Source organism: Rana temporaria, chromosome 2, assembly GCF_905171775.1.
Source record: "Rana temporaria chromosome 2, aRanTem1.1, whole genome shotgun sequence".
In the NCBI taxonomy this organism is placed as follows: domain Eukaryota; kingdom Metazoa; phylum Chordata; class Amphibia; order Anura; family Ranidae; genus Rana; species Rana temporaria.
Genome location: NC_053490.1, coordinates 131,052,764 through 131,066,527, shown reverse-complemented (window position 1 = coordinate 131,066,527; position 13,764 = coordinate 131,052,764). Strand labels below are relative to the sequence as shown.

Below are 13,764 nucleotides of genomic sequence, written 5' to 3'. Positions count from 1 at the left end.
AGCAGGCAATAACATGGGTGGCAACAGCAGCAGGCAATAACATTGTTTCATTGGGGCAGCTGCATCCTCCGGAAGGGCAGAGGATTAGCTGATAGATGGGCCTGTTGTATGCTTGGGACATCCATAGCTGTTTACTGCTACATTCACTCTCCTGTCTTTCCAATTCCGTAGCTTACCGTTCAGAAACAATGATTAGCCTTCGCTTCATGTACTTCTGATATTCCAGTGTTACTGAAAAAGAAAAAGTATCTTTATGATAAAACTAGCAGAGAAATCGGGCAAAGTTTATCCGGCTTATTTTTACTTTCGAATAATAGCTACACAAATGTCATGTAACAGGATACAAAATACTGAACAGACAGTTCAGGTTCATCAGGAAATGTATTTTTTTTTTAATGTTTTGTTTTGAAAAGGTTTTACTTAAATCAAAGATCTAAATCTTGGACTGCTATGATATGTTGTTTAAAGCAGGTCTAAACCTTTAACTAGTTGACATTAGTTTGCTAAAGCACTGTGTATCATAAACAACTGCAATAGTTTTTGTTTTTGACCTTTTTTTTAATCTCTGTGCTGCTGGGTCTCCTCCAGTTTCCTTCAGCCACTTCCTGTCTACATGCACTCACTGCACATCATTGCTATCGTCCAGCATGCTGATAGTGACAACGATGGACCATGCCTTCGCAATGTACCAGCACAGCCTCCACCACAGGTGGCAGGAGACAGTTTTCACCCTGCAAAAGGAAGTGCCTGAAAAAGGGCAGTTTTAGCTTTAGATTACAGAAGTGTTAAACCCTAGTAAGTTATTTATTGCTGTCTGTGTTCTCGTTGGGATTTCTTCTTACTTTCTGTCCTGGAGATGCAAAAGGAAATAGGAAGAAATCCCCCTGAAGTAGATGGAATGTCACTGGAACAGGCGTCCCCATTGGAAGACCTTCCCTCACCTTTTGCTCTGAAAAAACTCAAAAGATTTGATCTACTCCTCACTTGTTGTTCAAGTGAGAATGGTCATCAGGATAAGTAGAGGGGTGAATATCTCCAGCAGACACAGCCAGCAATAAAGCCTTAGTGAGGATGGCGGAACACGATCCGGAGGATGGATCGGCCTCAGGCGGGCACCCTGGACAGGTAAGTGTGCTTATAAAAAGTCAGCAGCTACAGTGTTTGTAGCTGCTGACTTTTAAAAAAAAAAATTCCCAGCTGGACCTCCGTTTTAAAAGGCCATGTTGCTTGCAAGAGGCATTGGTAATTTCCTTACATACAATACCTGTTTATAACACAGCTAAAAACTTACTAAGAACAGTTTGGGACTTTATATGAGATGCATGCAGAGCCTTACATGCAAGCATTCACTTGTGATTTTGGTTCCCAGTTTTATGTGAACCAACCAGATAAATCATCATAGGTTTCACCTATACTCTTAGCACTATGTCTTTCTTGGTTTCTATATCATCCCACCGAGGGGGTGTTTCTTTTCTTTCTTTCTCATATTCAGCTTTTTTTATTTCAATAGTTTTTTATTGATATTTTTCAATCAAACAAAATAATGCATTACAATAGCATATAGTACACAATGCATCGTAACAGTAGGAGACAAAGTAATACTCATTATCTAACATACAGATATGTGTTGGCTAAGCAATATAATACTACCAATCATCATAAGAAAAATTGTAGAGTATTTTCTGTAGAATATTTTCTCAATAGTATCAAGTCAATAAGAGATCAAATCACAATATCATAGGAAAAAGAAAGAAATACATTAGCAAACAACAAAATAAAGGAACTAGCTTTCCCGAACATTCCATATGGGAATCATAGTGTTCGAGAGCTATCTCCTCTCATATTTCCTATCTGAATAGTAAACAACGTGTCGGAGGAAATAAGGTAAACAGAATTATGTCCTGTTTTTGAACCAGACGTTCCAGAGGTCCCATTGGATTGAGTATTTATGAAGAGAGCCCAAGGATGACGCTAAAATCCTTTCAAAGGAATTATGTAAATCCAAGAGGTCAATAGCGTCATCAGGGGAAGGTGGATCGGGATCTTTCCACTTTCTTGTAATCGACAATCTAGCTGCCAAGAGTAGATGGGTTATCGTTCTACGAAGATTAAATGAAAACCTGTCTATTCCTAATGATAAAATAGCCAATGCTGGATCAGGAGCCACTCGTGTTTGAGTCAGGTCAGATATTATATTGAAGATTCCTGGCCAATAGACTGTGAGCTTTGGACAACTCCATAATATATGGAATATGTCTCCTCTGACTGAAGTTGGGCAACGTCTCCAACAAGCTGCAGGGGTTTGGGGGTCAGATTTAGACACTATTACCGGAGTAAGGTACCAACGCAAAGTGATTTTGATAGATAACTCCCACAAGGAGGTGCAACGAGTGGCAGATTGATTGGCCTTACAGGCCAAGCGCCATTGGTCATTCGTGAAAGAGCATTTAAGATCTTTTTCCCAAAGAAGATGGGAGGCAGATTTATTAAAAACTCGTTTTTGTTGCATTAATTGATAAAATAAAGAAATGCCCTTATTTTGTCGTATTGGCGAAGAAAAATAGGTCCAAGCTGAAGCATTAACTTGTTTGGAAATATTGCCAAGTTTATATAGACAATGCATTAATTGAGTATATTGAAACTCGTTGGTGTGAGGGAGGTCATATTCCGATTGGATAGAAGAAAAGGTCTTGATGTATCCATTCGAATAAAAGTCGTCCAGATACCTAATACCTTTCTGGTTCCAAAAGGAAATCGGCATCCTGTTAGTAACAAAGTATAATGTTTGGATGGGAATTCTAACTTCGACTCCGGGCCCTGCTAGACCAGTGGAGCTTATAAATTTTTGCCAAGTTCGTATGGATGCAAGCATCGTAGGAGGTAAGTGTATTGGGGTCTTAACACCCAATAGAGAACCAAACAACCAGAGGTTGGTAGAACCATACGTACAGTAACTAGCCTCTATCAGCCCCCATTGAGTAGTAGGAGTATGATAGAACCACTCCTTCAGTTGGGACAAGATGGAGGAATGATAATAGTCCTGGAAATCAATATATCCAGTTCCACCGCTCATTCTATGTTTAATTAACCTATCATGAGTACACCTGGATTTCTTCCCATTCCAGACAAATTTAGACAAGATAGATTGCATGGACTTAAAAAACATTACAGGAACAGGAATGGGCAAAGTCCTGAAAAAATATAAAACTTGTGGAAGATGTACCATTTTGAAGGCTGATAATCTACCCCACCAAGAAAATTCGAATTTGCTCAAAATCTGAAGGTCAGTTTGTAGTTTACTTCTAAGGGCAAGGTAGTTGTGTTCATATAATTTTTCGGTGGTCCTTGTAAGATGAACATGAACAGATGGTGGAATCCGCCCAAACATAGGGGAATTGATGTTGCAACAAATTTTTATTAACAGCATCAACTCCAATGTCTAAGATGAGTGACTTCAAGGCATTAGCCTTGTAAAATGAAACCTCGCCAAACCAGGATAGAAGCTTTTGGATTTCGGGTAAGGAGGAGAATGGATTAGTTATCATTAAGATGACATCATCCGCAAACAAGCTTATTTTATGTACTTGATTGCCAATATTAATTCCTGAAATTTTAGAATTAGTTCTAACATGTTCTGCCAGGGGTTCAATCAGCATGTTGAAAATTAGGGGAGAAAGTGGACACCCCTGTCGAGTTCCGTTGGAAATATCAAAAGGTTTAGATAAAAGACCTGAGGTAAAAACTCTGGCTGTAGGAGTAGTATACAGAGCCAGTATTGCTTCAAGGATAGGCCCAGCAAATCCAAATTTCCGAAGAGTCAAGTTCAAGTAGTCCCAATTAACCCTGTCGAACGCCTTCTCTGCATCCAGAGAAAGAAGCAGAGAAGGCGTTCCCATCAGTCCCACATTGTGAATCACATTCACCATTCTCCTAGTAGCATCTGAAGCCTGGCGGCCTCTCATAACATATTCAGCTTTTTGAATATCTGTTCTTTTATTCATGCTTCGTTTTTTCCCTCCATCTGACCTGGTGTATGAGTTTTTCACACTTCTCAAATACTTTTAGTGTTAGCTCACTGTCACCTATACTTGCACATTGTGTTTGGGGAATCCACAGTGCTTCCAGCTTGTCCACGTTTCTCTACCTCAGCTCCCATGCCAGACATCTCGAGCAGCTCTGATCCTCTGTTTACATCTATACAGTTGACATGAGTATTTATAGGGATGCTCATTCTGTATCCTATACCCACTACTTACCCTTATTATTTAGCTACAACACTATACAATATGGTTATGATGCTTTAAAGATCACCATTGCATTAGCCCCTGAAGCATTGGTACACCCCAACGAAATGCATCGGGCCTACATAGATGCATGATGTCCATATATATGTTTTTTTACATGTTTATGTTCTGCTCAAGACTTTTAAATACCACCCAGCCCTTCCAGTGGCCTATGTTGTGCAGGACTTATCTTCACCCCATGATTTTCAAAAGTACCAGAGTTAATATGCATATGTGGTTTTTGGCATGTCTTGCATTTATGTGATCTTGTGTATGCACTTTTTGTCATTGAGTATGCTGTATATGACCTCATAACTTAAAGTAATAAAATGTTTTTTGGTTTACATCTCTCATTTAATGTCCCAAAACCCCCTTTTTGTGACAGGTAAATACTTGTTAGGGTTGAGTCTCAACCAGGGCGAGTATGTGGCTGGGTCTGATCATCTGTGCCGTGTTGTATAAGACAAGGGACTTTGAGGCGGGAATGGCATCTATATTTTTATTGTTACATCTTCTAATATTATTGCATTTGTTATCTGTATCTATCATTAATTGATTAAATGTTATACCCGTCAAGTGTTTGTGTGATCTCTCTTTGCCCATCTTGAATACAAGCCTAAAAACGTAAAACTAGCACATAAATGTGATAAAACATTTGGTACCAGAAGTGGGGGGGAATGTAAATTAACTAGGTGCATAGGGAAATTAAATTTGTCCTTATTAAAGTTGCCTCCAGTAGTGTATTTAAGTTTTGTGCTGCCCTAGGCCTGACTAAACTTATGCACCCCATAATTTAAATATGATCCACACCTTCCTGTCAAGGCCACACCCTTTTCTGTTTAAGACCCACCCTGAAGTTTTTGAGTGGGGACACTAGTTCTAAAGGGTCTGGGGAGGGCAATGGATTCCCTTAATTTGCATAGATTTCCTCTCACTTTCTGTTTGGCTATGCAGCAGGAAGTGAAGGAAAATCTCTGCAATAGGTCAGGGTAAAAAATAAACTGACATGGGATACAACTCTCCCTTACGCTATCCAAAATGAAAAAAAAAAAAATGTTGCCTATAGTTCTACTTTAAGCACAAATTTCTGATAATTTTATGGAGAGGTCTAAGAAGATATAACCGTGCCAATGGTGCAGCAGAAAACATATAGCACAGTGAGGAAGGTTTGTGGTACAGGATGATAGGACAGTAAAAATTAGAAGCAGCTTGCGTTACACTACCAGTGTAGCACAAGCCGGCAGGGGGCTTTTTCCGTGCTGCCCCCCTGCAAAGTGCTGCCCTAGGCCTGGGCCTTGTTGGCCTAGGCCAGGATACAGCGTTGGTGGCCTCATAATATCTAAAAAAAACTTTCAAAGCCTGGTTACCCTAGCTGACTTCATACCAAAATAATGTCATTACAAACTGACCAAGTCCTTAAAAGGTCATGTTGCTTGCAAGGGGGGTTTGTCATTTCCTTACATACAAGTCCTGTCTATAACACAGCTAAAACGTTGTAAAAGTTGGGTTTCATCTCAGAGCTACCATCATGCACGCATCTGATTACGATCATAAAGGCATCTATAGCCAAGTATCCTTTTTATATTTTCTAATATTATTACATTTTTTATCTGTAATTACTTTATCACCCTATTGATAAAAAAAAAAAAAAAAAAAATTTCCCTCTAGCATAAAATTCGGCATAGTAGCGCGAGCTACAGTATGCCTGTCTTTATTTTTTTATCCCCGTACTCACTGTGCACTCGTAGATACAAGATTACGACTCCCAGCGGGGAATGGGCGTTTCTATGGAGAGAGAAGGTGATTGACGGCCGGCTCTGGCACGTCACGCTTCTCCGGAAATAGCCGAAATAGGACTTGCCGCCTCACGGCGCCTGCGCATAGTCTGTGCGCAGGCGCCTTATAGCGCCGTGAAGAGCCGAGACCTGTTCCGGCTGTCTTCGGGGAGCGTGACGTGCCAGAGCCGGCCGTCAATCACCTTCCCTCTCCATAGGAACGCCCATTCCCCGCGGGGAGTCGTAATCTTGTATCTACGAGTGCACAGTGAGTACGGGGATAAAAAAATAAAGACAGGCATACTGTAGCTCGCGCTACTATGCCAAATTTTATGCTAAAAAGTTGTTATGGAGGGTGAACCACCGCTTTAATTAAATGGATACGTAAAGAAATTGGTGTGATCTCTCTTTGCATTATCTCAAATAAAACTCCAAAATCGCATAACTGTGATAAAACACTGATATAGCTGGATAAGGCAAAGTATGAAGTACTTGACTTACTCTCACTTCTCTGTTCATAGTACTCCCCAAAGGCATCATCCTTGGGGACGTTAGGGTAGAGATATTTCAGTGGGTTTTCCGGAATGTTTTCTTCTGCTAAAAGTTGGTAGTTGCGAATAATTTCAGTGAGGGGGATGTGCGATAGCTCCTTCTTTGTGTATGGCTGCACAGAGCGGATAGCGTAGCTTCCTATTGGGAGAAGGCCCACATCAAGTTAGGAAATGGATCTACTAGTCTCTAAAAATAATAAAAACTAGGACACAAAAGTTGACAATTGTTAAAAATAATTTCCACGTACATTTTTGAATAATGCTGTTTGGCACATCAAATATATTACTGTATAGGGGAGATATGGAACACTAGAAAAAACTGCCATATTTAAAGTGTATGTAAACCTAAATATAAAAAGTTTGGGATTACATTCTTCTACCCCACACTGAATACCTGGTGATCCTGCCAGGCCTCCTTGACAAATCCTAGGCTTCCTATTACCCCCTAACCCTGCTAACTAGGGAAGTGTCCAGTGACCCTTCTTTTTCGATGGGACCTACAAGACACCATGCCAATATGCCCCCGTGCCTAGCCCTGCAATGTCGTATTGACAGTGTAAGAGTCATGCGACAATAGCTCTTTGAATTTGAAATGTCGTTTGGAATCTCTGTCCCTGACCCACGGAGCTCAAACAAGGAAAGAGCATATAGTCACACGACCAACTAAAATGAAATAAAAAAAAAAAAGGTATTTTGGGTTTGGGCTTATACAGCTTTAAGCATACGAAAGGAAATCGGCACTGAAGGCAGTAGTAAACCCACCATTAAAAATTTAATTTATTGCAGTTTACCAATCATTAGATGTGGTAGCCGCATTAGTTCTCTTATTTTAGGCCATTTTCTCCACTGTTTTCAATTAGTGATCCAGCCAGTAACACACCTCCTGTATTCGAGGGCCCCACTCCGGATGAAGGAGCACTGGGGCATATTTGTATATCAATGTGTTTATTGAATTTTTTTGGAGAAAAAATTGAGAAATTGCTCCATAGAGGTAATTTCCACAGAATAAAAATAGTCATATAATAGCATGAAATTGGTTAGTGCAAAATTAACAACATAAATAGAAAAAAATGTGGAGGGGAGGATAACTAATATGTCTGCAAAATGTATGTCCCACATGGGATATATCAAAAACTGCTCAGACAACAGCGTCTTAGATTAAAAGGTATGCAGTATCATCAAGAGCAGTGGTTCTTAACTCCTGTCCTCAGGACCCACTAACAGGCCAGGTTTGCAAGATAACTTCGCTCCTCCCAGGACCTCCTGCTCTCTAGCTCCCTTGCTACCTCCTCCCATGATCTTCAGGACTTCTACAGAGCCTCTCCCATCCTCTGGAACTCCCTGCCCCGGCATATCCAATCAGCCCCTACCCTGTCCACCTTTAGGAGATCCCTGAAATATCATTTTTTCAGGGAAGCCTATGCCATACCCACCTAACAACTGTCCCTGAGCCACCCCCATCAAATCATTCTTTGCAGCCATTACCTTTTGTACCACCCCCCCCCCCCCCCTTTAGAATGTAAGCTCTACAAGCAGGGCCCTCCTGTACATTCTGTATTGAACTGTAATTGTGTTGTCTCCCCTGTACATTGTAAAGCGATGCATAAACTGTTGGCGCTATATAAATCACGTATTATAATAATAATAACTGAAATAGATCACAGGTGAGATCATTTGCTGCTCAGTGATTGCAGTATTCTCGTCTGCATCTCCCCAAGGTAATACCTAAAATCTGGCCTGTTAGTGGGTCCTGAGGACAGGAGTTGAGAAACACTGATCTAGAGGCAACAGAACTGTAATCTGGCTGATTAAAAGCTGAACCTAGTACGACATAAAACATGCTTCTATTCACAGGAGTATCTTTGAACAGCAGCATTTTTTGAGGGAGGGTAGTGTTAGATGTACTAGCGGTTTTAGATACACTAACAAACCAAAGCCATACTCCAGCTAACACTTTATGAGCAGTTACAGCAAACATTTTTTTTCCCTTTTAGGGTTTTACATTAATAAAAACTGATTATTGCAAGCAGCCCTGCCAGTAGTACAGTGGAACTTTGGATTGCGAGTAACGCGGTTAACAAGCGTTTCGCAATACGAGCACTGTATTTTTTTAAATCCTGACTTGGTTTGCGAGTGTTGTCTCGCTAAATGAGCAGGATTTAAGACAAAGAAACGTGCAGTACCGCATTTGGCCTGAGGTGGGGAGGGGGCGCCGGACACGAGCAGAGGCAAACGCCGCAGTTCGGAAATGCTCGCAAATACTCAGTTCACAAGCCTTTCCGAGGTCAGTCAAGGTGTCCTCGGGCCTTTCCGAGTGATTCCGAGGCTCTCCGGCGCCCCCCACCTCTGGTCGCATGCGGTATTGCATGCCATTGAAGTCAATGCAGAACAAATTATTTTGGTTTCCATTGACTTCAATGGGGAAACTCGCTTTGATATGCAAGTACTTTGGATTACGAGCATTCTCCTGGAACACATTATGCCTGTAATCCAAGGTTCCACTGTAAATGTTTTTTCTCAACCATGTAACTTTTACATCTACAGGGCAGACTGTTCTTTTGAAAAACAACAGACATACTGGCCAGATCACCAAGTTAAAATAAAGGAAAGAATGCCTAAAAAAGAAAACAAATGCAGCCATCACATCTAAGAACTGGTGAGCTGCAATATAATAAATGCTTTCTTTTGGGTTTAAGACTACTTGGCGCTGGTGTTGCTGACCTTCTTTCTGAGCATACTAGTTCCCTAGCAGTCAAACTTATCCAATATCTTCAACACTTACCAATTTGGAATACATATGCAGATTAAGTGTTTTTGATCTTTTCTCATGTGAATGCTGTTTCCAGGTCAATGTCTCCACGTATTGATGTCAGAGACATGTAACCAGCATTTTCAGGAAGAGAGCTATGGCAGCCCCTATAATTTTCTCTATTTAAAATTTCTTAAATTGTATATAAAAAAAAAACACAAAAATTACAGCTCAAGAGTTTTTTTTATAATCTGAATAATACATGCTTGCAGGGGTGCAACTTAACCTCATGGTGCCCCCCCCACCCCCAGCAACCTCTCTCAGTGATACCTGGAATGGTCAACTGAGACAATGAGTGGCCACTCTTTTCCTGACAAAGGGGCTATGTGCTCCAAAATGCTGACATTGCGAAAAATAAATGTGCTGGTAAGATTCGAAGTTCTAAGCTTCATCTAAAACAATAGTGTAACTGATTTTACCATAAAGTATCCCTTAATTTAAGGACAGATGAATAAAACAAATACAGTTGCAAGAAAAAGTATGTGAACCCTTTTGTAAGTCTTTAGCTGACACTCTATGATACTTCTTCACCTCATTGAGCAGTCTGCTCTGTGCTCTTGCAGTCATCTTTACAGGACGGCCACTCCTAGGGAGAGTAGCAGCAATGCTGAACTTTCTCCATTTATAGACAATTTGTCTTACCGTGGAGTGATGAACAGCAAGGCTTTTGGAGATACTTGTATAACCCTTTCCAGCTTTATGCAAGTCAACAATTCTTAATCGTAGGTCTTCTGAGAGCTCTTTTGTGCGAGGCATCATTCACATCAGGCAATGCTTCTTGTGAAAAAGCAAATCCAGAACTAGTGTGTGTGTTTTTTATAGGGCAGGGCAGCTGTAACCAACACCTCCAATCTCATCTCATTGATTGGACTCCGGTTGGCCGACACCTCACTCCAATTAGCTCTTGGAGATGTCATTAGTCTAGGGGTTCACATACTTTTTCCACCTGTACTGTGAATGTTTACATGGTGTGTTCAATAAAAACATGGTAACATTTAATTCTTTGTGTGTTATTAGTTTAAGCAGACTGTGATTGTCTATTGGCGTGACTCAGATGAAGATCAGATCACATTTTATGACCAATTTGAGCAGAAATCCATATCATTCCAAAAGGGTTCACATACTTTTTCTTGTAACTGTATATATATTTTTAATCTTATATATTTACATAATTGTTAATGATCCTATACACAATTAACCTTAATACAAACTCTTTAAATTGTGGCTTTTTTTGGGCAGAACTATAATCATTAGGCAAGCAGGGTTATTATTAAAGTGATGGCCAGGGTGACGAGAAGGTCTGAAGGCAATAAATCTACTCAGAGTTGGGCGAAGCAAGGAAGATTAGGCTGACTAAAACAGTACTGTATCTAAGTTTACATTCACATCGATTTTCCACATTTAAGTTGACTCAACAATCTTCTTAGGGGCCTGTCCTCTCAACCAGGGACTAATAGTTGCATTGCACGCTTGTGATCTACAGAATGTAACATATCTAAAAGCTTTCAAAAGCCCTTTTATTCACTGAATTTAAATTTGATTTGACCTTTTTAGATGTCCATAGACAATTTGACTGCTGTATTGCTGTATCAGTATGTCATACCATCACACTGGTGGTCCACCCAGGAACATGTGATGCCACCATCACGAATGCTCTCACTAAAGCGAAGCAGGAAAGTGCCCTGTTGCATGGTCTTCAAAAGAGAGTCCTCCACGCTGCGGCTCACAAATCCCATAACATGGCTGTGATAAAACACAAAACAACAGAAGAATGCCATTTGAGCAGGCAAGATATACATTTTTTTTTAATATAAACAAGACATCAGGAGTAAACTCGGCCATACATAGATTGAAATTCAGCCAGTTCAGCTGGGACCACCTGATTTTCGATGCATGTATGGGCAGTCTGATTGAACCTAAGTCGATCCATCGATGGACATGCGTTCAACAAACCTGTGAGATTTTTCTACATGTGAATACTGCCACTAGCTATAGACGCTGCAGTAATCATTAATTCTGCCAGCCAGGAAGGATCAGCGCACCCCCCATGGCAGTATACAATAGCGCTGTGGGAGGGATATCCATATCAACACTGACTGTATTGATGGGGGGAATTGTGCAATTTTCTTTCCTTCCACTTGTGGTGGAAGAAAAGAAAATTGATTCATCTATTGGCTGGCTAAGCTCTAAGTTAGGCGAGGCATTCCTAGCCTTCCCCATTATCACAGGTCTCATGACAAGGAACTCCAGTCCAGACACGCTTCTCTTCATACTGTTAAAGCTCTGGTCTAAGTAAGCATGTAGACAGGAAAAACATTGAATACTAGGGCCTGACGACTATGCAAAGGACTGAACTAAGAGCGAGACAAGACAAGTGGTTGTCAACTTGAAAATGATAAAGGGCCTCAAGTGCAGCCCCCAACACTTACAGTGGTCCAAATAATGGTAGTGCATTTGTGTGCATTGTGTCAAGTTAGGAAACCTATTCAAAATGAATGCGCTATAATGCACTCCGAATATTTAGGGCCAGATTCAGGTAGGAGATACGACGGCGTATCTCCAGATACGCCGTCGTATCTCTGAGTGTGAGGCGTCGTATCTTGGCGCCTGATTCAAAGAATCAGATACGCCAGAATTTGTCTCCTACGCTGTCATATCTTAACTGCATATTTACGCTGGCTGCTAGGGGCGTGTACGCTGATTTACGCCTAGAATATGTAAATCCGCTAGATACGCCTATTCACGAATGTACACCCGGCCGTCGCAGTACAGATACGCCGTTTACGTAAGGCTTTTTCCGGCGTAAAATTACCCCTGCTATATGAGGCGCAGCCAATGTTAAGTATGGACGTCGGGCCAGCGTCGAATTTTCCATCGATTACGTCGTTTGCATAAGTCGTTCGCGAATAGGGCTGGGCGTAATTTACGTTCACTTTGAAAGCATTGGCTTTTTGCGGGTTAATTTGGAGCATGCGCACTGGGATACTTTAACGGACGGCGCATGCGCCATTCGTAAAAAGCGTAATTTACGTGGGGTCAAGATGATTTTGCATAAAACACGCCCACATCTTACAGATTTGAATTAGGCGGGCTTACGCCGGCCAATTTATGCTACGCCGCCGCAACTTACGGAGTAAGTGCTTTGTGAATAATGCACTTGCCTGTCAAAGTTGCGGAGGCGTAGCGTAAATAGGATATGCTACGCCCGCATAGAGTTACGCGCCCCCTACCTGAATCTACCCCTTAGTCTAGAGAAGTTGGAGTACCCCAACACCTAGCATTCATGCTAGTGGCAGTAAATGAACCCACAACATTGGTGTCTGAGAGTGCAATTATAACCCCCAGCATTGGTGTCAGTGAACGTAATACCACCTTCCATCCTTAGAGTCAGTGGGTGCAAAATAACCCCCCGCACTGACATCAGTGAGTGCAATAATAGCCCCCAGCATTGGTGTCAGTAAACGTAATACCACCTTCCATCATTAGAGTCAGTGGGTGCAAAATAACCCCCCGCACTGACATCAGTGAGTGCAATAACAACTCCCAACATTGGTGTCAGTGGCTGCAAATAGCCCCAACACTAATGTCAGAAGTATTAAGCCCCCCCAACCCCTCCCCCTCAATTGATGGTCACTGCCAGTGAAATTTACCATACATTCCCAACTCCACCCCACTGCCAATCTTCTGCCTACTAGCTTGAGGGTCACACACAGAGGGACAGCGGGTTGTGTGTTGAGCACCAGGGACCTAGATGCTCCAGTCATTGATCTCATTGTGTGATGACAAGGTTTCATTCTGCACACAAATGACAACAAGGCTTTTGCTATTTTACGTGACCGGAAAATATGAGCATTTGATGCTACAGTTGTGTACTTAGTCAGTGTTTATATTTACCAGTAGTACTGGTGTTACAAATCTCTCTTTTCTTTTGGAGATTACCTAGTGCTCTTTCCAAGGCAAAAAAACGAACAAGAAAACTCATAGGTGTGAACAGGCCAGTTCTTCATGCTCGGTTATTTATTAACCACTTGCTTACTGGGCACATAAACCCCCTTCGTTCCCAGGCGAAATCTCAGCGTCCGGCACTGCGTCGCTTTAACTGACAATTGCGCGGTCGTGCGACGTGGCTCCCAAACAAAATTGGCGTCCTTTTTTCCCCACAAATAGAGCTTTCTTTTGGTGGTATTTGATCACCTCTGCGGTTTTTATTTTTTGCGCTATAAACAAAAAAAGAGCAACAATTTAAAAAAAATATATATTTTTTTTACTTGTTGCTATAATAAATATCCCAATTTTTTTTTAAAAAACTATTTTTTTTCTCAGTTAAGGCCGATACGTATTTTTCG

At 41.2% G+C, this 13,764-nt stretch overlaps 1 protein-coding gene across 6 annotated transcripts in view; it reads right to left on the bottom strand.

Moving 5' to 3' along the window:
• STAT2 (signal transducer and activator of transcription 2) overlaps positions 1-13,764 on the bottom strand; it is a 126,487-nt gene that overhangs the window by 5,421 nt on the left and 107,302 nt on the right. For all 6 annotated transcript variants that reach the window (XM_040341048.1, XM_040341050.1, XM_040341051.1 and 3 more), the window contains 3 exons: positions 11,022-11,161; positions 6,560-6,748; positions 177-231 (listed from right to left, as the gene is read on the bottom strand). In XM_040341048.1, coding sequence (XP_040196982.1) covers positions 177-231; positions 6,560-6,748; positions 11,022-11,161 — 384 coding nt within the window. The remainder of the gene's footprint in view (positions 1-176; positions 232-6,559; positions 6,749-11,021; positions 11,162-13,764) is intronic.